The sequence below is a fragment of the Mytilus galloprovincialis genome, chromosome 7, assembly GCF_965363235.1.
Source record: "Mytilus galloprovincialis chromosome 7, xbMytGall1.hap1.1, whole genome shotgun sequence".
Taxonomy (NCBI): domain Eukaryota; kingdom Metazoa; phylum Mollusca; class Bivalvia; order Mytilida; family Mytilidae; genus Mytilus; species Mytilus galloprovincialis.
In genome coordinates, this window is record NC_134844.1 from 27,615,330 (window position 1) to 27,642,747 (window position 27,418).

General features: G+C 32.7%; 1 protein-coding gene across 1 annotated transcript in view; it reads left to right on the forward strand.

Annotated features, from left to right (window-relative positions):
- Positions 1–1,073: 1,073 nt before the first annotated feature.
- LOC143082673 (uncharacterized) overlaps positions 1,074–27,418 on the forward strand; it is a 32,247-nt gene continuing 5,902 nt past the window's right edge. Inside the window, exons 1-5 of the mRNA XM_076258483.1 lie at positions 1,074–1,140; positions 5,276–5,584; positions 20,028–20,309; positions 22,733–23,041; positions 24,619–24,921. Of these exons, the coding sequence (XP_076114598.1) occupies positions 1,074–1,140; positions 5,276–5,584; positions 20,028–20,309; positions 22,733–23,041; positions 24,619–24,921 (1,270 nt within the window). The remainder of the gene's footprint in view (positions 1,141–5,275; positions 5,585–20,027; positions 20,310–22,732; positions 23,042–24,618; positions 24,922–27,418) is intronic.

Sequence of the window (27,418 nt, forward strand, 5' to 3'; positions counted from 1 at the left end):
CTCTCGGTGAACGGATTCGTAGGAGATTGTAAGCTTTTAAGGTAGTTCATGGGTATAGGAAAAAATGACAGAATTTTCTTACACTTTGCCAAAATGAAGATTTTACTATGCTTCTTTTTTTTAAATGATAAAAAGTACGAGTTGTTTAAAATTGCCAAAATTTGCATAGATTGTTCATGAAAAAACACATCTTTTGTGTATACAAAGAAATCTATAAGACATAGTTTTTAAATAAAATATGAGAAGATACTAGGTTTTATAATATATTTTCTGAAAATCAACTAACAAAATGATGTCATCGAAATTGTTTTCTTGCTACAAGTAAAAACTGGAAATTTCCCTAAAGGTCCAGAAAAATTTTTGTACTCAAAGAGTTATCTCCCCATAATGTATATCAGCATTTGTTGAAACATTTTCGATAATGCAATGAATAACCGATTATTTTCTGTGATTGTATACAATTCAAGATGTCAGTATACCCTTGAACTACCTTAAACTATTATTTAAAAGAAAAAGAAAGTTGTTGTGTGTGATCTGATAGCATGTTTATATTTTTGCAACATGTATTGACGTCAAAGTTCAGACCAGCTTACATGTTAATGAAATGATTCCTCAAACGAATGGTAAACCCTTGTCTTTTTTGTTGGAATTAGATTATAAATTGTTATTACATGGTTGTATTTTTCAGCTGGTTACCGTGCATGTCATTATGGGTTTGAACCATGATTTCTCTATAGACAATTATATTAAGTTTTCTAATATAAATCCGTTCATTAAGCGTATTCCCCCCATAAATAAAAACAGTTTCTTGTTTTAGCGAAAAAGAATAACCTTTATTCAAACGCAAACATCATTGTATATTTTGGGAACTCGTAATTTACATTTATTTTACTTTGCATTATTTGTCATAAACTATTTAGTTGATATCAGGAGCAATAGAATTTTTATTATCTTGATTGATACTTATCTATAGAGCAGTGCATTTATGACTAATATTTTGGGGATTTTCCGTCATCTATTAGTATTGAAATTGAAATTTATTTTACCTTTATATCCGTAAGGTGGAAGTTTTTATGACAACAATGGAGGCAGTGAAAATATCAAACATATTTGAAATTTTGTTACTTATAACTTACATGGGTGAGTTTTTATCAGTTTATAATTGTAATTTTATTGTTGATAATTCATATTTAATAAATACGAATGATACATATGCAATGTACATTAGTCAAAATACATGTTATACATGTAATCGTGGAATACACAAATGTAATTGCTGGATGACTGTCTGAATAGACAGTTCAACCAGATCGTATTGCTTAAGTTAGTTATTGGCGATTTTCACGATTACTGTTCGAGAGTTATATATGATCCTTGATTGATTGATAAATTGCACTTTAGGTCGTTTCGTGCATTCCATTTTGTAACCAATTAGTAAACGCTTTTTACTCAAGTGTTACTGAAATCAAAAATTGAGGTCAGGCGAGACATATCTATGTTTACTTTTGTCGTTCAAGAGTACATTGCTATGGTCCTGATCGTTTTTTAAATTTGATTTTTACAGAAGATGACCTTGAGGTCACTCCGATGTATTGTTATCGCTTAAATTTCTGTCATGCATAAATTAGTCAAATTAGTTTTGGGTTTTCAACACCAGTGAAAAAAGTGCATTTTCATACCTGCGATTTCTGTTCTCCAGTTGTACGATGTTTCAACAAAATATGGAATCATTTCAGTTGTTCATTTAGTGGTGAAAATTTGACTGAATTATATCTTAATAAATACGATTTTATATGTTTAATGGTGTTTCAGAAAGAGGTGAGGTGCTCTTGTTCATTCATAAAATTATCGTTCATTCATAAATTTATCGTAAAATAAAAATCACTACACAGGTTATACGTGTAGTGTAAATGACCACCGGTAATCTAAAAATAACGGTCTCACTAATAACGACAAGAAGAATTTTAGCGACAAGAAGCGTCAAGAACGGACAAGAAGAATAAATTAAGCGACAAGAAGACTATTTAGCGACATGAAAACTTCTCGTATCGCATGAGGATGACACATATCAAATGAACAATTATGTGTGGGACTTAGTTTTAAGAAATGATGTCAAAGTAACACTATGAAAATATTTTTAGTAAGCTGAAATATTTATTTTTTACATGTTTATGTCTTGTAAGTTATTTTATTTCTGTCCCATTTTTCAACATTACGGCGTCTCGAAAGGTGAAATGTTTTAACTAAATGGTTAATTTGAATTAATTATGAAAATTGTTAAAATTAAATAAATAAAAGTAATTATTGCCCAGTTACAAACACTACCAGGGGATAATCCATAATTACCCCCAACTTTAGCCTGGTAAACTTGTTGTCTCCTTGTGAAATATAAAACATATTAAAAATGATGTCCTGCTTAAGTCTTTTATTGATATAAAGTCAAAACCTTCTTGCTTTTCACTAGACAACCATGTCCTGTCAGGTTTAATTCTTATATATGTAGATGAAAAATAAAAGTCTCCAAAACATTAACATAGCAGCAATTGCTTTTACAGCCTTTAAGGCTTTGGTTTTTTTACAGAAGAGTGTCCACCATGCACTTGCACTGCACTATAATAATAGTAGAATAGAATTATCATATACAAATAGATGAAAATTATATATACATGCAATCGTAATATTAATAATATATATAACAACAAACCAGACGTGTATTCTCTACGACTATTATTATATAAGTATAATAGTCCAAGGTATACTGATTTCTTGCACTACAATATAATAGTTATTACGGTGAGGTTGAATTTCTTGTCATTTATTCATCTTTCAAGCACGAACTTGTATCAGAAAAAAATATCTCTGTAAATTAACCCAAGTTTCAGGTATAGAGATGTGATCTGTTTCTGTGACATGTGCTTTTGACCATCCACAAGAACCTGCGGTCATCCGATGTTCAGTACTTCGGTACTTTGATTTATACTTACTGTTCTAAAGTTTTTATATGTTGATACTATTGACCAAATGGAGGTCAATATTGTTATTGACAAGTTTCACTTTCACGTAACATATACTGATATATTTATTAGTTTTGCGTTCAAAACACGACCTTGCAATAATCGTGATAAGATCTTGCTACGATTCTGCTACGCTAGTAAGGCACTCTTGTATGATCTGGAAACGTTCATGCTACCTCTAATTATACCTTTCCACAACTAACGTCATCTCTAGACGCTTTTGTCGATACCGTTACGAAAGCACAACGATCTCAATACGAGTGTACTACGATCGAATCACGACTAGATTATGATCCAACTACATTTTCACTGCGCTAAGGTATATAGCTTCATCAAATAAGATTTCAACCCAAATGTGTTGTTACACAACACATGCACTTATCTCTGTATTTGTTTCCCCTATATCCTTATATACCTGAATGTATTGCGGTATATATGATACAACACAAATGGCTGTGTCACCCAAGATGAAGTATAGCATGTTCTTGTCGTGCTTATGTAAGGGATCTGAGTCTGGAAATCCAATAGTCTTTTCTTCCAAGCACTCGTTTAATTCTGCTGCATTGTAAATCTGGGCGTTCGACATAGAACCATATCTTCCAAAATCTATCATTATTTCTATTTTCTTAGACTTAAATGTTATTTACACACATGCATTTACATTGTTAATAGATACATCAAATACCGGTACCTTATTCCTGCCACGTTAACATTAGTATAGAACATTTGTTCCGGTTTATTGTGTAAGTACAGATTTCAATTAATCCGGATATAATTTATTATGTCTTCACCTGAATGATTTTTTTTTTATACTTTTATACTAATTGCTTTTTTTTTCCAGAAAATAAGTAGCAACACGTGTAGTGCTTTATATTGAATATACATTTACGTATTAGCCAATGTAGTTTTCGAAAATATTTTTTTAAAGGATTATAAATATATCCTTTATTATGTGTAGTCTGCTTCCACCAAGTCACTAATGAATGAAAAAAAAAGTTATGAAGCAAGGAGCGACTTTTATTTGGCCTTCAAAGAGCAAATTGCTTTCCATCGAGTGCACCACAAGTGTGTGGCACGTCCCATCTTCATGCACTTTAAATCTTTGATAATTGTTAGCCATTCATTTGGTTCTGTTGGACAGGATAATAGTTATCAACGGTATCAGGCTTATAATTTGATAGGCCAGGCACGCTTATCGTCTACTTAAAACTCAACAGTGACGCTCAGATCTTTATATTTCTTTACAATTGCCCAGCAAACCCCGGGACAAAAGTGCTTGTAATATTACGTGCTACTCTGACATGGTAATGATTAGTTGGATACCTTATCATCAGAAGTGCATGATTTCTGATTGCTTAATTCGAGGACTTTGTTTTAAAGTTATTGAAACAATTTTGAAGGCATCCTTTTGATATTCCATGACTATTTCGTTCATAAATCGGTCGCTATGCACCAATTTTAGTCTTTCTGTCAGCATATAGGCTATGACGCACCCAACGCTGTCTGGTATGTCGCCATCTACTATTTATAACTATAAAAGTATAGCTTGATCAGCCAAATCGATACGGTTCAACTAGATTGAAGATTGCAGACGTATGTAGTGCTGTATACGGCAATACGTAGTAGCAGTGTAATATTGTCTTCCCCGTTGTATTATAATAGTTTTGCTATAGTAGAAGCGAAATTATGAAGGTTCAATTGAGATAGTCGCAGCCAAATCTTGTTAATGACTTCACCAAATGCACCATGATTTCCAGTACGATCTTTCGACGCCCTTCAAATCTCACCACGTCCTTACTACGATGATCCTAGACTAATACTACGATGGCCATGAATGCACTACGAATGTTTTTAGCATGTTTGAAGTTTGTCATGCCTGATGGACACCACGATCACGATCTTTGCACGTCAAACTAGCATATTTACCTTTCAGGCTTTAAATAAGTTGCAGCAAATATTCTTGCATTTAGCTTTACTAAACGTAATTAATTAAATAGGAAAAGTGTTGCTTGATACGATTGCATTGAAGGAAATGTAGCATGTGATGGGTGAAAAGTAGACAGTCAAACTGTCACAAGAATCAAAAAGACCATCAAAAGCACGTTATTTAGATAAAACATGCAGAGATTTTTTTACACTCCAGAAATAGTTAATTCCACTATTTTAGTATATTTTGTTTACAAAAGTTAATTATAAGTACATTGATAGTGTTTTATGGAACTAGTGAAAAACGTACATGTTTGTCCACATCATTATTTTAGGCAAAGTATATGGGTCATCTATTTTCACGAAAAACACGTCTACAGTGACATTAAACTGTTCATATCAATATAAACAATGGAATTTGGAATGGAGTCGACAAGTAAATGGGTCAAAACAGCTTCAGTTAAGTCAACATACAGCAATAATCAAAGATCTACCCAAAGAGCTTTATGCGCGACTTGAAGTTTACGTGAAAGATTCCAGCTACTATCTTATAATACATGATGCAACAACAGCTGACGAAGGGGAATATGTATGTTCTGAAAAGGAAGTTGACATTTATGCACGTTATAATTTATATATGATACGTAAGTACACTGGTTAATTGTTCAGAATATTTTGTTCGTTTCTGTTTTGAAATATGCAAGTACGGTTTGAAATCAGTAGTGATCTCATAAGATTACTTAGTAATTTCTTTATTTTTATTACTACAATGTAATAAAAAAAGGCTTCTTTAATTGATTCAGCAGCTTATTCACACTGTGTGATAAACGCATCATTTTTATAGTTTTTGTAAAAAAAAATCAGATACTAACCTTTTGGCAGAATAGAAAATGATCATGAAGGATTAGAAAACATATTTGAACTGTGCCCTCTTTCAAATTGAGTTTTACTGTGTATTTTGCTGTGTGTATAGAATCAAGGATTAAAATCGGAAAAGAGTAAAAAAACAACAACCCGCCCAAAAGCAGAAAATAGCCGAAGGCCACCAATGGGTCTTCAACGCATCGACAAAATCACGCACCCGGATGCAAACTTCTGCTGGCCAAAAAACAAAGTATTTACTTGTTGTAAGAAAAATGGACATCACACCAAACTCCAAAACATATACATGAACTAAAATTAAAAGATCTTCAAGACTAACATAGGCCCTCGGCTTCTGACTTGGGACAGTCTCAATAATGGAGCTGGGTTTAACATGTTTAATGTGATATCAGACTCGTATACATCTTGCCAATGTACATTAAACAAACAAACAAACAGCAATACGCACAGTGCAATTCAGTTTTAAAGAAGTCCGAAACCGATGTCTGAAAAGTTAACAAAAGAAATTAAGCAAAATGACAACGATACATACATCAACAAAGGACCACTAGTTACTGACATGACAGATCCAGCTGAAATGCAGCGGGGTTACACATGTTTTGTGAGATTTAAACCCTCTCCTTATGCTGAACTAGTAAACACTATTGTTTTAATTGGTTGTATGTTATATTGAAATTTTGTTGACTGATGATCATTACACTCTAACAGTCGCTAGTTTTTCATCTTTATTCGTAAAAAAAATGCCTTAAAAAATTAAAAAATCAAGTCAAATATTCGACCGGTCCAATGTTTGTCAAATTACATTGAAAGATCAAGAACGGACTACTTAAGTTTTACTTAATAACATTTTTGTATAATACGTCTTCTGAATACGAATATTTTGTATGAAAATATTAAAACCTTATAGAACAGAGGTCAAGTATAGTCACTTCTCAAACGCATTTATAAATATTAAAGATGAATCTTTGAAAAATAGAGCCTTTCTCCGGGAATTCAAGTGATCAGAAAAATATGAGTCAGTAACTTATGGGATTTACGAGAGTACAATATAATAAAATATTAAAGAACACATCAGAAATCAATGTTTGCCCGAATTATCATTGAACTTGTCATATATATATTTTCGCATTTATCAAAGCTTTTAGTATTTTGACCTAAAAAGAATTGTTTACCTCATCTATTGATGTCCATCGTTGTATTTGTAAAAACTTTCGGAGTTTCGCTCTCCAACACTACCATACATGGCCGGCTACTGAATAGATAGAGGCAACATATACTAGTATCATATATTATTTCTGGTCTTACATATGAAAAACAAAGATATGACAAACATAAAATATTATGCACTGTAAACACAAAGCATAAAAATAACATGAGTAAGCAGGAAAAATTATGAGTCCACTGTACCCGGTTCTAATGACAAATATGCAAAGAATCAAACGAATTTTACTTATCATTATATTGATGAAATGTATTCAAAACAGAAAACTGACATAACATTGTAATTGGTTAAACGATCAACAGTGCTATACCTGTCATTTTGTTAAGTTTATTATTTACCTATTCTAACATCGGACTTGAATTTCTTTTAATTTGAGTTTTTCTGTGCGTATTGCTGTGTGTTTGTTTATTCTTATTGGCTAGATGTATTTGAGGAGGATTGAGATATAACAAACCATGTATAACCCCGCCGCATTTTTTTTGCCTAATATCCGAAGTCTTCTGGCATCTGTTTGTGTTTATAATTTCGGTTTATTTATATGTTCTTGGAATTTAGTATGACTTTCAACTGAACTAGTACACGTTTTTGTTTAGGGGCTAGTTGAAGCATGCATCTGGGTCCAGACAGTTGTAGCTGTGTGGAAGACCAAATGGTGGCCATGGGCAGTTTTCTACTTTTCGGGTCGTTGTCTTTTAGACAAATTACCCGTTTCCATTCTCAATTTTATTCATACTATGTATAAGATGATCACATATGATTAAATCTATTTATTATAAATATTAAATAGAATTACATTGCATTGATCGCATTAAGTTCCACTCGAAAAGAAATCTGGACTACACTCGAGACCGATTCACTCGGCAAATCACGATCTCATCAAACTTTACATCTAAGTAAAACATAAAGTTTATTTTTTATTGTTTTATTACACGTTCTCTGTTTGAAGTGGCCTGTTATAACTTCTCCTTTAAACAAATACTAGAACACACCTGCGAAATTGCGGGCATTCAGAACGTGGTTGAAAGTATGTAAAGTGTTGTAGGAAGATTTAATGACTTGAGAATTTCAGGAATAGGTACTTGGGGACAGGAAAATATCTTTTTTTATCCCTTCTTCTTTATTTCAAAAATTCCCATTTTTTTGTTTTCTATTTATGACAGTGTGAACATATATTTAGTATATTATGAACATGCAATTCAGGAGCCAGTAAATAGTGATTGTCGTTTGTTTACGTGTTACATATTTGTTGTTCGTTCATATTTTGAACATAAATAAGGCCGTTAGTTTTCTCGTTTGAATTGTTTAACACTGTAATTTAGGGGCCTTTTATAGATGACTATGCGGTATGGGCTTAGCTCATTGTTGAAGACCGTACGGTGACCTATAGTTGTTAATGTCTGTGTCATTTTTGTCTCTTGTGGAGAACTGTCTCTTTGGCAATCCTACCACATCTTCTTTTTTTGTAATCAATGAAATTTTGTAAAAGATTTAATGACTGGAGAATTTCAGAAAAGGTATCAAAAGTCAAAGGTACCTTGGGACTTGACACTTGTTTTCTAGCCCGGCTCATCCTTTTTTTCCCAAAATTCCCCCTTTTTTATTTTTTATTAATTTTAATAGCACATAGATAATTTTAGCGCTTAAATGTATATTATGTACATTCATTACTATAAATTGCATATTTGTTTTTCGTTCATATTTTGTACGTATAGATAAGGCCGTTAGTTTTCTCGTTTGAATTATTCATGTTATTTTACATTGTCATTTCGGGGCCTTTTATAGCTGACTATGGGTATGGGCTTTGCTCATTGTTGAGGGCTGTACGGTGATCTATAGTCGTTAATTTCTGTGTCATTTTTGTCTCTTGTGGAGAGCTACACCTTCTTTTATTGAAATCAATAAATTTTTGTAAAAGATTTAATGAATTTCAGAAAAGGTATCAAAAGTCATAGGTACATTGGGACATGACAGTTGTTTTTCTAGCCCGGTTCCTCCTTTTTTCCCCAAAAATTCCCTTTGGTTTCTATTAATTTTAATAACATATGGATAATTTTAGCGCTTATCTGTATAGTATGTACATTCATTACTATAAATAAAGTGTATTTGTTTTTTACTTTCAATTCTCAATTTACTAATCGATCCACGGGCCAGCGGTCATTGATATATTATACAGACTCTCTCAATTAATAAACTCTGTGGCCGCCATGGATAGTTAACTTGAAAATGATATCAGATAGAAAATACTCTGTATTCGTAGTAAGTATAAAGAAAACCGGAAGTCTAATCTGACTTAAAATTTCGTCCAATGTCGGAATAATATCCGGACGCTTTTTTTTTTTCTTTTTTCTACCAAAATAACTCAATCTGAATAATCATATGAATGGATGACAAATGCGACTATGCCATGTACCTATAGGACATAGAGGCATGATAAATAATTTATTGTGGAAAGAAGAGAAGCGACACACAAAATGAGGTCTTCTCGTTTAATAGTATAGATAATATTTTCTGTTAGATAGATACGATATTCGGATAAAGTCATACTATAGAAAATATAGTTATTTTAATTTATAATATTCACAGTTGAGCTGTTTTTTAACGATATGGCCAACATCTTTTTTCGGTATGCAGTCAATACAGAAATGTTTTTTTTTTTAAATTAATTTAAACAAAGCACCTCAAATCAAATTAAATAAAACCACTAAATGACTGTTTCCGGCTGTTTTATATTTCAGAAGAGTTATTGCAGATTATTTTATAACCATGCTTAATGTTTTGACAAATTCTATACCATTATTATTTTTCATTGAAAAATTATTTTTAATCTTTTGAGCGAATTTATATATTCAATTGTACGATATTTTGTATCGTTTCTACGATTTAGGAAAACGTTATTATAATTAACTCGTTTGGACAAATATTTAAATTGTTTGTACACTTTTTTTAAATTGTTTTTGAATTTCAAAAAGATTTCAATTATGAAAATCGTTTGAATTGTTGGAAGATTTTTTCATTCGTTGACATATTTCTGAAAATGAATTGTACTTTTAAGAAGCTCAATTAACACAAATTTTTAATTATAGTACAACCAATTTCAGTAACATCTATAAAATCAAAGGATTCAAAAAAACATTCAAAACATTTTCAAAATCGCCCGAACAATTTGTCATACATTGACCTGTACGTTATTTTTGTTTCTTCGTCAATGAAACTGAAACATTTTGTCGCATTGTCATATACGTGTACCAATTGTAAGATTAGGTGTTCAACTAATCTTATCAAGAACATATAAATTTTCTGAGATATAACACATATGACCTTTAGATATATAACAGGGTTTTTGGACGGAATAAAAGACTTCGTCAAGTTTATGATGTTTTATTCATACCACATAAATAAATAACCCTGAAAATACACAAATTACAAAACGTAAATACATAGACAGTACAGTGTACAAAGGGATATAACTCTAAATCATAAAACGGAAAGTACATGTATAAATTACGATAAACTAGCTCTTTTCTGTAAGAATACAACCAATACTATTTCAGTGTATATAATATAGATATATGAATTCAAACAAACCCAATTATAAACCAAGTCAGGATTAAGTACTACATAATGTCCAATTATATTACGCTACTCATTCATAGATTTAGGAATAAACTATTTCTTACTATAATGTTTGCATGCAATAATTGACATACAGGTAACCACTATTCACAAGACTCAAACAATACATATACTGAACGAAAATTAAATAGACAAACACAAACAATACAGTAAACTAAAAATGCATTAAACACTGATCTTAACATGTATATGGTACAAAGTAAAATTGAGAATGGAAATGGGGAATGTGCCAAAGAGACAACAACCCGACCATAGAGCAGACAACAGCACAAGGTCACCAACAGGTCTTCAATGCAACGAGAAATTCCCGAACCCGGAGGCGTCCTTCAGCTGGCCCTTAAACAAATATATACTAGTTCAGTGATAATGAACGCCATACGAAACTCCAAATTGTACACAAGAAACTAAAAGTTAAAATAATACAAGACTAAGAAAGGCCAGAGGCTCCTGACTTGGGACAGGCGCAAAAAATGCGGCGGAGTTAAATATGTTTGTGAGATTCCTTTTTGGAAACATCACCAGATCAATATAATATGAAGATGTTCTGGTCCTGTTAAAAATACAAATATAACCTACATAAGAATAATGAACTAACTTATATCAATATAGCATTTATAAACAATAACTAAAATGTTCAACAGACATTGCTTTAGACCTTTTATAATAATAAAATAACTGTACCAATACATGTATCATTAATATACCTATGATATAGTATTTCTCTGAGTTCATGAGAATACTTCTTTAAAATAAAATATCTATCATTCCTGCACAATTATTCAAAATACGTTTTCTCTCAGATTGAAACACAATCCACTATAATAATTGGTCATATTTTGAAACATGTCAATGTTTGTTACACACAAAGTGTGAAAGTTCATGCCCAAACTTTCCAGTACACGACTCATGATACCAATCGCTACATCTCGTACATTTCACCCAGTTTTCATCGTCAGAGTTGTCATCCATGTAGTTCCCGTTACAATAAGTACAGGTGGAGTCAGACTGGTCTTTAGCTTATGACCTGTCATTCTCCTTGTTTTTAGCCAAACGCTTCATTGTATTCTTATTTGCCTTAATTCTCTTCTTCAATGTTTGATTCAGTTCTTTTTTTCTTCTTCTTTTCCTCCCTCTCCATTCTCCTTTGATTCTTTCCCTCTTGAACTCTGTTTTTCTCCTCTTCTTTTCGTTTCAGTTCATTTAAAATTCTCTTTCTGTTAGACATCTAACCTCTGTTACTCGTCTGGTCTTTTTCTCCGTTCCTTGTTTGACGACTTCAGGGGTTCTTAGAATTTCCCTCAAATAAGTTTTTTTAGGATGAAGTTGATGGAACTTGCGGTTTTACGGCAGAGACAGTTTGCTCTTCATTGGCGGTTGTAGTTAGTCGCGACTGGTTCTGGTCTTTGCTAACATCATGGCCACTCTCTGCTTCAACCTCGACATTGAGCACAGACGTCTTTGATGGTCCATATGCCGCTATTGGGGTAGCATTCGGTTTAAATGGAAATATCCCAGTAGCTCTGAAGCCATTGAATATATTCACGAGATTCATTTTTTCATTAAAGGCTTGCTTGAATAAGCCACAAAAATCGTAGCGTGTGACAATTCTTCCTGGATTCTGCCTAAGAAATGCCTCACAGCATAGATTGTACGACCTTTTCAGCGGTCCAAATACGCTTCTATTGAGTGGTTGTGTCCAGTGCGTTGTATGGAGAGGAAGACAGAACATTTCTATCTGATTAGATACGGCTGTTTCCAACAGATCCACTGTTATGTGTGAAGAATGTCCATCCAGTATGAGCAGAACAGGTCTCTGAGGAGGAAGATTAGGTATAAACAGCTTTTTAAACCAATTATTTAATAAGTCTGAATCAATAAATGAACTCTTACTGTATGAAAATAATGTGTTTGCTCCTGCATTGCCCATCAATGCTTGGCTTACTCTTTGTCCCTTAAAGATAAGCATTGGTGGTAGAACTCTTGCCTCTGCGTTCACACAGCATAACGCGGTTACATTCACGCCATTTTCATCCGCATTAAAAAATTGCTGGGGCTTATCCTTAATCTTTAGTTTATCCATGAAACTTCCAAGCTTTTGAAAGTAAGCTGAAATGACATTTGGATTAAGCATGAACTTCGTGCTGCGCTAAGACCCTCTGGTATGCGTACAGATAAACATGGTTGTCGATCTCTAAACCCTTGCCACCAATCATAACCGGCACTTTTCTTATCATTGTTAAAACAATGTTTTCTCCCCGACCTCACGGCTATCTCGTAGGCTAGCTTTCGGACATCTTTGATAGTTAAACCAAACCCTCTTTCCTCCATTCTTAGTATATACCCGACCAGAGCTTCTTCATCCTTTATGACAAGTACTGTGGGTTTTGTTGCTGGTGAATCCAGATCCATAGTTTTCAGTCTCCGAAGTAGTTTGTTCTTGGTATATTATACAACTTTGAAGTTGATGCTTTTTCAATTTAGACATGCCTCCACTCTTTACATGGCGAACCGCTTCTTTCAGACCCTCTTTTGACCACTTTCCTTGCTTTGGAGTCCATCCTTTTTTCTTTCTAGCCATTTTGCTGAAATAAAAAGATGTAGGTTGTATTGCTTTATATGAGTGTTTTATACACTATATATATACATATTTAACAACTGAGACTGCCGTCGATATACAAAATTGCGGGAAACACATATTGTTTACAAACATTGGCTAGTATTTGTAACTTTCTATCAGATTCTCGAGCTCTTTGAGATGTATCCATCATGTTCCATTACACATGTTATTTACCCTCCCCCCTCCCTTTTTTTCTTTTGGATTTGTTCATATGTACCTAAAAATCCTCTGGAAAACCTTTTATAACCTTTTTAGAAGTTTTCATAAATTTTGATGCACAACACAAGACAATAGAAAAGTAAAGACATATACCAATTATGTTTATTTTTTAACAATACGAGTTGTCCACTTTCCACATGGTAATGGGGTAAGTGGACACCTCGGTTGTTATCGTGTTTTTCAAGAAACGGAAACATTCCTTGGCGACCATTTAAAGTGCTACATTTTATTAGGATGCATTTGTTATATTTGGCTATAGAATTATAACTAAGCTTAAAGAGGGTTTGTGTGCATTGATCTGCTTTAGGATATGTTTTATGCAAATTTCTGGTTTTTTTAATGAATGGTATGACGTCATATTGAAAGCTACTTGCAACATGGCACCGCTTCTTCTGTTTTACTCAAAGCAGCAATTTTCCGCACAGATAAATAAGTCTGTGGGTTTGAATCGTTATCCTTGATATCCAAGTTAGATCAAGTCAACTTATTTTCAACGGAATCCCACATACATTTATTGTAAAAGACAATTTTGAGAACGTACATATTCGCCGTAAATTCAACATGTACGCCGCCATATTACAGAAGCAGGATGTTTTTATTTAGCTAGTTGTGTATTTTTTATGCCATTATATTATCAAAAGAATCATTGAAAGTTTCATTTTAAGGCCATATTTGTCGTTTTAAGAATCTCAAGTATTCATTCACAAACGTGTGTCGCCGAACGGGACAGATTTCTGTGTGTTATGTTATTAAAACAAACGTATGATTCATTAGAACTACTAATTATCTTTCACTTCCATTGTCGCAACCAGCAAAAAAAATAATATGCCTGAATATTTACTGCTAAGGTGCATTGACCTTCAATTTACCTTTTAACTTTTCTTTGACTTTGTCCGTTGTGTTGATCAGCTACGTGTCCGACGGGAGACAACTCGCATTAAGACAGCTACCGGAAATAACTAACGCGGTGACCACTTACCCTACATGTCTACTTACACCAATCTCCCCTATATATTTGTATTGATGGTGAATAAATATGTTAAACTAATTGTTGCAGTGTTTCATTTACTTAATTAAAGCCTCGGTCACACCTTACCGGATAGCCCGAACGGACGCCTAACGGATAACTTTTTTTCAATCCGTTCATGTCCGTTAGACGTCCGTTCTTATCCGTTAGGCGTCCGTCCATATCCGTTGCATGTCCGTTAAGCGTCCGTTTTATCCGTTGACGTCCGTTCTGTCCGGTGGAAAATTTTGAGCATGTTCAAAACTTTGAACGGACGTCCAACGGATAAAATGTCCGTTGAACGTCCGTTAGGCGTCCGTTAGGCGTCCGTTTTGTACGGTACTCGTCCGTTTTGTATCCGTTACGTGTCCGTTATGCATCCGTTGGAGATCCGGTAGACCAATTCACCAACGGACGTCTACCGGACGCCTAACGGACGCCTAACGGATAAAACGGATGTGAAACGGACATTAACGGAAGGATAACGGATAAAACGGATGCCTACCGGATGTAAAACGGACAAATGCCAATTGAAATTTCGCGTTAGAAATGCCAATAATTGGTATGTCAGATTTTCTTGAGTGTCATGAATATTTATTATTCGTGATGGATCTTGGAGTAAGAGCACGTCTTCGCTACCAAACAGCTCTTATTCAGGCCAGACTCAACTTAAATGTAGCAAATATAAACCTTATAGCTGTCGAAAGGAGAAGAAGGAGAAGACAAAGGAGATGGTGGACACGACCATGGCTTAGTCCTGAAAGACGATGCAGTTTTGGTCTATATGACCAACTCATGACCGAACTTAGGTGGGAGGATCGGCAGTCCTTTGTACACTTCCTTCGAATGCCCACAGAGATGTTCGACGAGATATTGCAAGTTGGACCTCGCATAGCCAAGCAGAATACCTTTTACAGAAATCCACTGGAACCAGGACTCAAGTTAGCAATTACACTTAGACACCTTGCTTCTGGAGCAAAATATCGTAGCATGCAGTACGGATGAAGAGTTCCGTATAACACATTATCCGTTTTCATACCAGAGGTACATAATATAAACAAATTCAGAAAATCAACTTAAACTCTATAAGACTGAATTACCACACTGCTTCTACCTTGATTTTTTTTTTAATCAGAGTAGCTCTATATTTGCACACATATCATGCTAAACAAGACGCAATACAAAATAAAACTAAACCTGTTAACTAAAGTGACCCTCGTGTGTAAAAACGTAAAAAAGAATCGGATAAATTGTTCTATTTGTTTGGTACGTGTGACCTTGATACCTGTCCTACTGACCACACTTTCCCAGAAGCAAATATTATAACATATATACATGTACTAGATACAATCATTTTAAGGTCACGTGTATGTGGTTTATTGCCTTTAATTTTCAGATGGTTTATTGCTTTTAATTTTCAGATGGTTTATTGCCTTAAATTTTTAGATGGTTTATTGCCTTTAATTTTCAGATTATTTTGTTCATCCGTTTTATCCGTTACGCTTCCGTTAGGTGTCCGTTTTATCCGGTACTCGTCCGTTGGATGTACGTTCGACGTCCGTTCTGTCCGGTACGTATCCGTTTCATGTACGTTCAATGTCCGTTGTGTGTCCGTTAGGCATTCGTTACATGTCCGTTAGTAAACCAACGGACTCCCAACGGATAAAAATTTTGTCAACGGATAACTTTTTTTTTATCCGTTAGGCGTCCGTTCGAGCTATCCGGTAAGGTGTGACCGAGGCTTAACTTAATTACGTTTTTCAAATTTTATTTTCTTCCAAGAGCAGGGTCCTATCGATAACATATTTGTTCGCATTTGTTCATTGGACCTTTGTCTATAACATATAAAAATAATCGTTTGTAGCCTCCTTTAGATTTTTCAGAAAAAAAATTTTTTGTCTAATTCTTTTTTTTTGCATTTTTTTTTTCTTACAATTATCTAAAATTTTTTTATGTATTTATAGCACAATTCATTTGATTGTGTGTTTTTAGCTTGCATAACACCTAAATATTGAAACAAAGTAAATAAAACAGTTACTTATTGATCATTATCCTCAAAGCAAACTATCAGTATCCATGGAAACAGAAAACACCGATTTTGAGAATTACACATTTTTGATAAATGTATGCTTTGTTATAATAATAAAATTTTAATCAAGCATTTAATTTTTTAAAATTTTTCTCCATGTAATACAGCATGTACATTGTAACATCAAATTATTCAAAATAATGAAATAAAGTTGAGAAGGAAATTTGGTCGTCAAGTGACAAATGTCTAGATTTACAAGATCTTCCTTTAAAAATCACTTAAACAATATTTGTTCGAACTATCATTTTTTGTACAAAATCATTGTAAGGAGCACAAATATTAAATATTGATGCTATGCTTAAATCTTTCAAACAACCCTTTGAAGATATTTGCCTTCCCCCTCCTGGATGTTAACTCTGACAGTTAAGCTCTATAATTAATCAATGAAAGCTTTTCAGATATGTTTGTAGTGCAAGAAACAGCCTTTAAATCATTAAAAAATGAACTTATTCCTTATTTTTTTCGAGAATTCAATGTGAAATTTGGACAGAAAAAGGGGGTATGAACCCTATCAATATACACGTAATGGTTCAAGAAAAAGCTCAACACTGTTTCTAAAAAGGACAACAAATTGATTGCTCTATAGGACCAGAATACACATGTATCTCATCAACTAAACATGTTTTAAAGATCCATGACAATGAGCCATTGCGGTCAAGGTCAGACAGACATGTACATCTTACAATTGTTCACTTCAGTACACTAACGTAGTTATATCTTGTTTTGCTTATGATTATTGAAAAACATACCAAAACACAAAACTTAACATTGACCAATGAATCATAAAAATGAGGTCAAGAGCAGATCAAACTACCTGGTAGGTATATTTTTTATGGTTTTGTTGAAACATGAAAATGTTGTCAAGGAAAAGAGACACCTGACAGAAGGAAACTTCTTAGCATAAGGTATCTGCATAAAAGGTTTGAAGCATCCATGGCTTCTCCCCTCTAAAATATAAAGCTGTATACAAATAGTTTACACTGCTGCAGCCAGATAGTAATAAGTAAATCTTTAAGTCTCCAATATAGAGCTCTATTTTCACAGGCAATACAAAAATGAGTTAGCATTATTTTCTTTTTTATTCTATAAAAATTTTGTTTTTACAAATAGTCAATCAAGTCTTTTCCTTTAAAGATGCAGCAGACACACACAAGCCAATTCAGTCATGTTTTCAGTCTCTTCTTAACAAACCACTTAAAGGATTAGGGCAAAAATTGTATGACCCGGTCCTTAATGTCAGATCAAAACTTCTTCAGGCTATAATTCATCCAAAAGTGTAGTATGTCCACTGCCTTATTGATATCTTATAAAATGCTGCTTCCAAGACATTATATGTAACTGTGATAGCTCTCTGTCGACCTGTTATGTTACTCAATATGTTGTTCCTCCAGAAAATCTACAAAACAGAAATGCTTTGGGAAAGGAAAAAGTGAAGGTAGACAGTCAGCAGTTGTGAATAGATTTGATAAATAGTAAATATATTTTTCTATATTTATCTGATCCAAGTTTTCAACAACAAAAAATTGACTCTTTAAAGTGTTGTTGTTATATGTATTAGTATTTATTTTAAGTTCTGCAAATGTTAAGTTTTCATTTATCATGTTTATTGACAACCCTGTGTACCGGGATACAGTGATTTTCACCATTTCATAAGACTCTATCCAAAGTTACAAGCACATTGATTCACCTTATACATATATGATATAGAGTTACAAATGCTATATATACATGTATACATGGTATATATTGGTCAAAGTTTCATATCAGTGAAATTGAACTTGTTCAGCCTAGTTGTAATCTAATGTACTTTTACATAATGTGTGTATAGAAATCAAAAGGATCAGTTCAGTTGAAAAAAGGGTTTAAAAATATAAACAAGAGAACAAAAGTGACACAATTAATCTACTAATATTTCTCTATTCGTTTTGACAACTAAGTTGTCTGATATAAGAATATCGTTAAAAAAAAATATTTCTATTGGTTAATTACCATGTATACAATGTATCACTTTCTTCATAGTTTAAATTTCTGCTGTAGTAACTTTAAATGACACTTGATGACTGGTAGAAGGTACCTTAAAACAGATTAATAATAAATATTCATAAGATTTTTAAATAAAGCTGAACAAAAAAAAATATAGAATATTGAGTTTAGTTTGGCTTTCATTATCACTGAACTAGTATATATATTTGTTTAGGCGCCAGTTGAAGGACAGCTCTGGGTGCGGGAATTTCTCACTGCATTGAAGACCTACTGGTGACTTTCTGTCTGTTCTATCATGTGTCTATGGTCGGGTTGTTGTCTCTTTGACACATTCCCCATTTCCATTCTCAACTTTTACCTTCAGACCTTTTCTCAAAACATATGTTTGTATATATATTGGCTTAACTAGGAAAAGGAAAAAAGTGAAATACAAATGTAATTCCAAGATACCTAAATGTGAGTCTGGCAATAATAATTATAAAGAGTAATATAGAGTCAGCAATGTCCACTGTGATATATAACAAACAAAAATACAGTAAAAACAATGTATGTTTAATTTCAGTTGCTCACTCTGACATGTTAAGAAAAATATAGTTTTACAATGTAAAGGCATCATGACATAGTAATCAAGATATTGAAGATTTCTGAAAGTTTCATGCAATCCAAGTCTTGGTCTTTCATTGTCTTTCTGGAGTTGCATACATAAATCTCCAATATGCAACTACATGTAAATGGCAAAAAATATAACATAAAAGATAACAAGAAAGCACACAAATTACACACTTACATTGACATATTTTTCTGATATGCTAAATAGTGTTATACAACTCGCCTGCTCACGGCAGATATATGTTATAGCATCCATCATATTTCCAATACTTATAGTGAGAAAAACATGTCTATCTGAGTTTTTATTTGAGTATAAATGACATTAATAGTAGGCATTTACAATTATGGTTGAAAATATGTTAATTTTTACTTAAAGTGTGTCACATAACCAAATATCAAGCATATTGGTTACATAATGGTAAATCACTTTTTCTTCATTTTGCATGATTCTTAGGTGGAGTCATACTTAACTATATAACTATTTTAAATATGGCTGCTACATGTCAAGCTTTCTCTTAAGGTATATCAAAAAGAAAACTACGAACTCAATGACTGTGACCAATAGCAGACAAGATGATATGACACATGACTGACTGACTAATAAATCAGAAAAATAGAGTAAAACTCTACTAAGAAGATATAAGAGAATAGAAGATTTGATGAACTCTTAATAAACATATAACAATAAACAGAAAACTACTAATTAATATTAATTATTCTGAAAGAAAATAAATATCAATACTAAACACTCTACCACAGATACTTAATATGATCTTTATCAATTACCGGTCATAAAGATAATCTAATTATAATTTTTATATTCATAGAGCCAGTGGAAAAGCTTGAATTTTTAGATACCACACTGGACAAAAGATTGAATGGAGTAGAAGGCCAAGACTTTCACATCAAATGTATAGCAAAAGGAGGTCAACCACCTCCTTTTCTTTCAATCAAAATACGAAATCAAGTGGTTGAACAAGGTAACCAGTCTGTTGAGCTTACAATAAAGCCAATACCCAGAGATTTTGACAATGCTTCAGTAGAGTGTATTGCAAATGACAGCGATTTGAACATATCGCTATCAACAAAAGCATACATTTACCTCAGTCGTAAGTATACATTCAAAACATCTTGGTATCACCACTGATAACGCCATTCCACAAATGCAGTAAAAATAAAAAAAATTATTTTGATTTCAGACTGCTGACTTTTATATACAGCATACTGATAGTACCTTTTTTTTTTACATGTACTTAATTTAGGACATCTTGTAAGTAAATGTGCATTTAAAGTTTAGTATGACAGAATATCATTTTTCATCTGCCCTTTTTATACCAAGTTAGACTAGTTACCGGATTTGTTATCTCATAAGCAACACGACGGGTGCCACATGTGGATCAGGATCTGCTTACCCTTCCGAAACATTTGAGATCACCTCTAGTTTTTTGATGGGGTTTGTGTTGTTTATTCTTTAGTTTTCTATGTTGTGTCGTGTGTACTATTATGAATATGTTTGTCCTTTTCATTTTAAGCCATGGCGTTGTCAGTTTATTTTCGATTTATGAGTTTGACTGTCCCTCTGGTATCTTTCGTCCCTCTTTTATATATGGCGCATTGTGCTAGTAATTTGCCAAAAATAAACAATTTATTGTAAATTTAGTCCTAGAATAATCAAACTGCTAATGGTCTTCAAATGTATTATTGGATATTTTTTTTCATTCTAGTAAACTTCATGAATTCTCTAACAAATGTACACTTTGGTCTCTAGATGAAGCATCATACAGCGTAACACAGAAAATTTCTTTGGTTATGAAAACAGCATTCTTTTTCAGCCGTAGAAATCTGGACAATTATTGTGTAGTGTTTAATATGATTTGAAATATATCAAATTATATTATACTAATTTTTTTTATATTTTTTGCTACTGTACAATGTTTTATTAATTAACGCTTTTCGTTGTATTAGGCGCTATAATTAACACATAGGTTCTGTCATTTAGAACAACACCGAAAAAAAGGTAAAAAGGTAAAAAAAAAATACAGTGTATGGTACAATTGTCAATACTCACAAATTTACTTCTTTTGGCGAACGTGAACCTAGCATATTACAACACACTTACTGTACACTTTATCAGAACTATCCCTGATAATAAAGTTACCAAGTGCTAGTGTTTCCTTAGCTTGTCACGGAATGTTTTGAAGTTGACACGACTGTTACACAATTCGCGTTCGGTTACGAGTATATGAATTCTTTGTTGAATATCATTTTTTTCAAATTGTCCTATGCATTATAGTTTTTCATGTGTGACGTCATGCTGTTTCTAAATTTCATAAATTCAAATGTGGCATAACGTTTGCCTTTTCACCATCGTATGTGACGTCATTTTTTTAATTGCGTTGACGCCTGGATTGATTCGGGTGTGTCTATGCTGCATCATGCATTCGGGTTTAGTTTTCTGTAATAAGTTAATACTTCAGTTTCATTATGAATATATCTTTCACATTCATTTGTTAAAATTTACTGTTTGCAATAGCATGAATCGTTCTATATAAAAGTGTTCTTATCCCGGGCATAAAAACAATGCCGTATTTGGCAAAACCTTTTCAACTTTTGATCTTCAGTGCTGTACAACTTTGTACTTTTTTCACTTTCGATCTTTTATATCTGGGCGTTATGTATTCGGGTTTAGTTTTCTGTAATTAGTTAATACTTCAGTTTCATTATCATGATTATGTATATCTCTTTCATATTCATTTGATAAAATTTACTGTTTGCAATAGCATGAATTGTTCTATATAATAAGAATGTTCTTATCCCGGGCATACAAACAATGCCGTATTTGGCAAAACCTTTTCAACTTTTGATCTTCAGTGCTGTACAACTTTGTACTTTTTTCACTTTCGATCTTTTATATCTGGGCGTCACTATTGAGTCTTGTGTGGACGAGACGCGTTTTTGGCGTATTGAATTTTAAACTTGATGCTTTTGTTGTCTATTAATCATGCTTTTCTTTGTCTAATATGGTCTCCTTTTTGTTTGTATTGTAGTCCTGTAATATTATGTTGTCATTTCAATGTTATATTTAACTTTGTCATTAAAGTGCGAGGTTTGGCATGCCATAAAACCAGGTTCAACCCACCACTTTTATTCCCCTTTAAAAGTGTCCTGTACCAAGTCAGGAAGATGGCCATTGTTATAACATTGTTCGTTTCTGTGTGTGTTGCATTTTAACGTTGAGTCGTTTGTGTTTTCTCTTATTTTTTTAGATAAGACGTGGCACGGTACTTATCTATCCCAAATTCTTGTATTTGGTTTTGATGTTATATTTGTTATTCTCGTGGTGTTTTGTCTGTTGCTTGGTCTGTTTCTGTGTGTGTTGCGTTTCGGTGTTGTGTCGTTGTTCTCCTCTTATACTTAATGCGTTTCCCTCGGTTTTAGTTTGTTACCCCGATTTTGTTTTTTGTCCATGGATTTATGAGTTTTGAACAGCGGTATACTACTGTTGCCTTTATTTACACTTATTCTTATTCAGTTAAACCTCTTGCACCTGTATTTGATCGTGATCCTGTGATTTTAAAGGAGACTGAACAACTGGAAATATCGTGCACAAGTACTGGAAGTCGTCCTGCCGCTTTATTTAATTGGTTCATGGGGGGTAAAAATATAACATCTTACTCAACACAGAAATTTACATATGAGTCCACTACAGACATGTATACAACAATCTCTGTACTGAGGTACACAGTGGTTAAACAAAATAATGGTCAGTTGATTACATGCAGAGCAAGCAATGAAGCAGATCCCATCGGCATTTCAGCAAGTCAAACGATACAAGTACAATGTAAGTTTGAAAGAATTATATGTGTTGCGGTAGTATTGTATTTGAAAGTCCATATTTGTGGCTCTTTGTGGTCACAAAATGTCATTAAAATAGTTATGTCAATCATACACACAAATGTAAATTTTTTTTGCAAATGAAAAGTTTTGGTTCCGGAATGATTATTATAAGCATAACTCTAGATTAAAAGTTTGAAAGCCAAACATATTAAAAATATATCTAACACAAAAGGCCAGCATGTACTCATATAGATAACTAAATCAGTCTATGATCAAGTATTGCTTGTAAAAAGTAAAAACACAAAAATACTGAACTCCGAGGAAAATTCAAAAAGGAAAATCAAAAATCAAAAGGCAAAATCAAAAGTCCAAACACATCAAACGAATGGATAACAATTGTCATATTACTGACTTGGTACAGGCATTTTCTAATGTAGAAAATGGTGGATTGAACCTGGTTTTATAGCTAGCTAAACGTTAACCTTATTTTCATGCTGTAAACAAAATATGGGATACAAGTAAGTGCAAATACCCTGCGCTTTTCCTGTAACCTTTAAAACCTGAACAATACACGGTTGTTATATAATTAACAACAAAGATATTTATATTGACATTATTTAATAAAACTGAAACGTGTAAGATTGTTAATTAAAGACAGTAATAATAACATTATCCTTAACAAAATATGAAAAATCAGCCTCATACCACTGTTTGTTAAATATTACAACCTTTGTTATAAGAATCAAATAGAAGGGAAGAGTTGGGCATCGCCCGACACACAAAATCTTGATTCTGATTACAGATGGCGAGTGGTATATGCACTGGACAAATTGTAGGCGTTGTTAACACAATAAATGGGAGAACGTATTGGATGGTTGTAAACATTTATTTTTCGTAAAAATTAAATTTAGAATATATTTTGAGATATTGTACTCATTAAGCAAGGAATATTGATATACGTTAATGGAATAGAAAAACTAATCATAGATCCCAGCATATTGACACAAATAATCAAGCGACACTACATAACTATCACAGCTTGTAAACATGGACAAGTGGTGAAATATAACGCAAACCCCGTTATCATAACGTTAAAAAAAAACCACATGAAAATAAAATCGGAGGAAACTATGAACTTCAAAGTTCTTATATCAATACAAAATTAAGAAAAAATAAAAACTACAGCAATGTAAACCATAGGTTTGCTGATGAAGTTCAAAGTCCTCGCCTTATTCGAGTCATTAAGTGATTATCGTTTGTGGCTTCATTTTATATAAGTTTGTCGTTAAAGGTGTTTTTTTTTACTTTTTTACATTAACAAAGCAATTAGTATTATCTTTTGAATGTGTTAAGATTTATCATATCGGGTCTTTTTAACGTCAACTGTGCAGTATTAGGTTTGTAGATTGTTTAAGGCTGCATATGGTGACCTAATGTTGTTACCTTATCCGTCATTTAGTCTCTGATAGAGAGTTGTCTAACTCATACGACATTTGTTTTATTTTCACATGTACCTGAGTATGATAAAGCGTCAAACTATTGTTTGAGATGTTAACCTCTCTCTACTTTATACTTGAATAGTTGCTCCAAAAATATATGTCAACAATATGACCTTCAACTATTTGGATAATTCAAGAGTAATTTCTTGCAATGCTTCTGGTAACCCTTCTAATTACACATACTACCAGTGGAAGCATACTTCATCAAATGGAAAACTGATAAGAGAAATGAAAGGTAAACAAACTGGCAAACTGGTGTTACCGCTCTATCACATTGATCATAGTTATCAGGACAACGGAATATATGTGTGTAAAGCAGGAAACGGAATACAAGATAAAGAAGGAATCATTGAGCAGACTGGATATGGTTTTGTCACTATAAATGGTAACGAATTGACATAATGTTTTTTTTTATTTTCTTTGAAAAAAGGCAACATTTAGATGGCAGTTGACAATGTATGTGATAGAAAATTGCATATATCTATACAATTATTGCTTTCGTATATCATGTTGTCAGTTACTGCCGACCTTTTTAACGTTTTGAATTATACATAAGGTGTAATACCACCATTGATTTTCCCCTATTAGTCTTTGTTAAATTGGCATTTTTAAAAAGAAATTGTACAGTATTTACCTTTATTTCAACCAAAGAAATACTTTGCATGAATAAAGTTTAATCCTTTCCAGTGCTACAGTGGAAATTTCACACTACATTTCATTGCATATAAGAAAGTAGCCATGACCGGAAATAAACAACCCAAGTTTTACACTGTTATTTACTGGTTACCTGCTTTCCAAAATATTTTATAAAACCATCAAATAAAAAAAGAATGATGCTTTCAGACACCCAACATACATGTTTATGACTCAGAAACATTAAGTGCATTGAAATACAGGGTTAATTTTCTACAACTGTCAAATTCAAGGGAATATTTTTTTAGACCTACTTTCGTATACAACAGGATGTGACGTACCATGATTTGGTGGTATTACACCTAAAGAACACCTAAATGTCAAATAAACTTAATGTAATTTTTCCCCTCCAATTGCAAGTTATTTCAATCATAACTGTCAAATTTTGTCTCAGTCAGAGCTTTTGTTTCAGAGAAAATCACTATAATGTAAAGCCATATCCTACGGCGATTTCATACCAATTTCTTCGAAAAAATCTTATTTCAGTGTATCATTATAAAATGCAGTGTTGACTTATATCTGATCATATACTCATGATCTATGCATTCAAAAAATTAAATAGGACACAAAAGACAACTTTAAGATGATAAACAATTTAATTGCACCTTTTAGAGTTAATTTGATAGTCTGTTTTGGTCTGTTTTGGTCTAGTTTTCCTCTTTCCTTCTTTTTTCTAAAAAATATAACAAATGTGATTATTTTTCCAAAAAAATGAAATAAATGTAATGTTAAATCAATTATTAAAGTGTTTTAGCTGAAAGAACTGTCTCTATAAATGTTAACAGTCTCCACGGAAGTTTCTATTAGCCCTTATGTGTAACTTGAGTTTTTGGTCTGTTCCCCTAGTGGGACAAATAACGGTTCCCATTCAGTCAATCATTTATTGTTACTGGTATCAAAGTCTTTTTATTTACTTATAACAGTATATTTCTAATAGATTTACACAAAAAGTCCACTTTCTTGTATTTTACCTTAGAAAATGAGGAGAAAGAGTAATAAAAAAATACCTAAAAATGTTTTTAAAAAGGGTTATGTCCCTTGGAATGCTGGTAAAAATAATAAATTGGTAAGAATTATAAAGTTTAAGTATGTGAGACTGGATTCTGATGTGTATAAATCCAGGGCAAATAAGTGTTAAGATGATGTTTTGTCAGTGCAAAATGCAGACGAAACAAAGGCAAATTGTAAACTTTTCCGGCCAAAACAAAACAAAAACATGACATTAGTTGATACATACCTCAATGCTGAAGTGTCATCTGCAGACCAATTCACATATAAGATTTTTCAACAGAATACTCTTCAGAACATGCTTAACACTGAAATGAAAATTCACATATTGTATAAACAAACCTGTAAGGGTGATTAAAAATTTGACACAGTAAACTGAATAGAGCTTCGTCTGTCCACTCATTTGACCTAGCAAACACCCGTAAACCCCCATTTCAAGGCAATTTTACCTCAAACGTGCTTTCTATGTCTCAATCCATTCCGAATAGTCCATGTTTACAATGTATGAACTAGTTTAGTAATAATTTTTAAAAATGAAAGTACAATAAGGTCACAAGTGCACATGTAGTTTCCTTAAATAGGTGTAATACCACCATTGATTTTCCCCTATTAGTCTTTGTTAAATTGGCATTTTTAAAAAAAAATTGTACAGTATTTACCTTTATTTCAACCAAAGAAATACTTTGCATGAATAAAGTTTATTCCTTTCCAGTGCTACAGCGAAAATTTCACACTACATTTCATTGCATATAAGACACTAACCATCACCGGAAGTAAACAACCTAAATTTTACACTGTTATTTACTGGTTATCTGTTTTGGTAACTATGTAACGTTAAATTTCCAAAATACTTTATAAGACCATCAAATAAAAAAAGAATGATGCTTTCAGACACCCAACATACATGTTTATGACTCAGAAACATTAAAGTGCATTGAAATGCAGAGTTAATTTTCTACAACTGTCAAATTCAAGGGAATATTTTTTAAACCTACTTTCGTATACAACCGGATGTGACTTACCATGATGTGGTTGTATAACACCTAAAAGTAATGCTCAACCCTAAAAATGCATATTATGAAAAAGGGTTATTTAATTTACTAGTCTTTAGGAACAGACGGTTGTTTTGTTATATGAAATATAACCTTTAGTGTTTAAGTTGCAGTTTTATTTATTCTGAA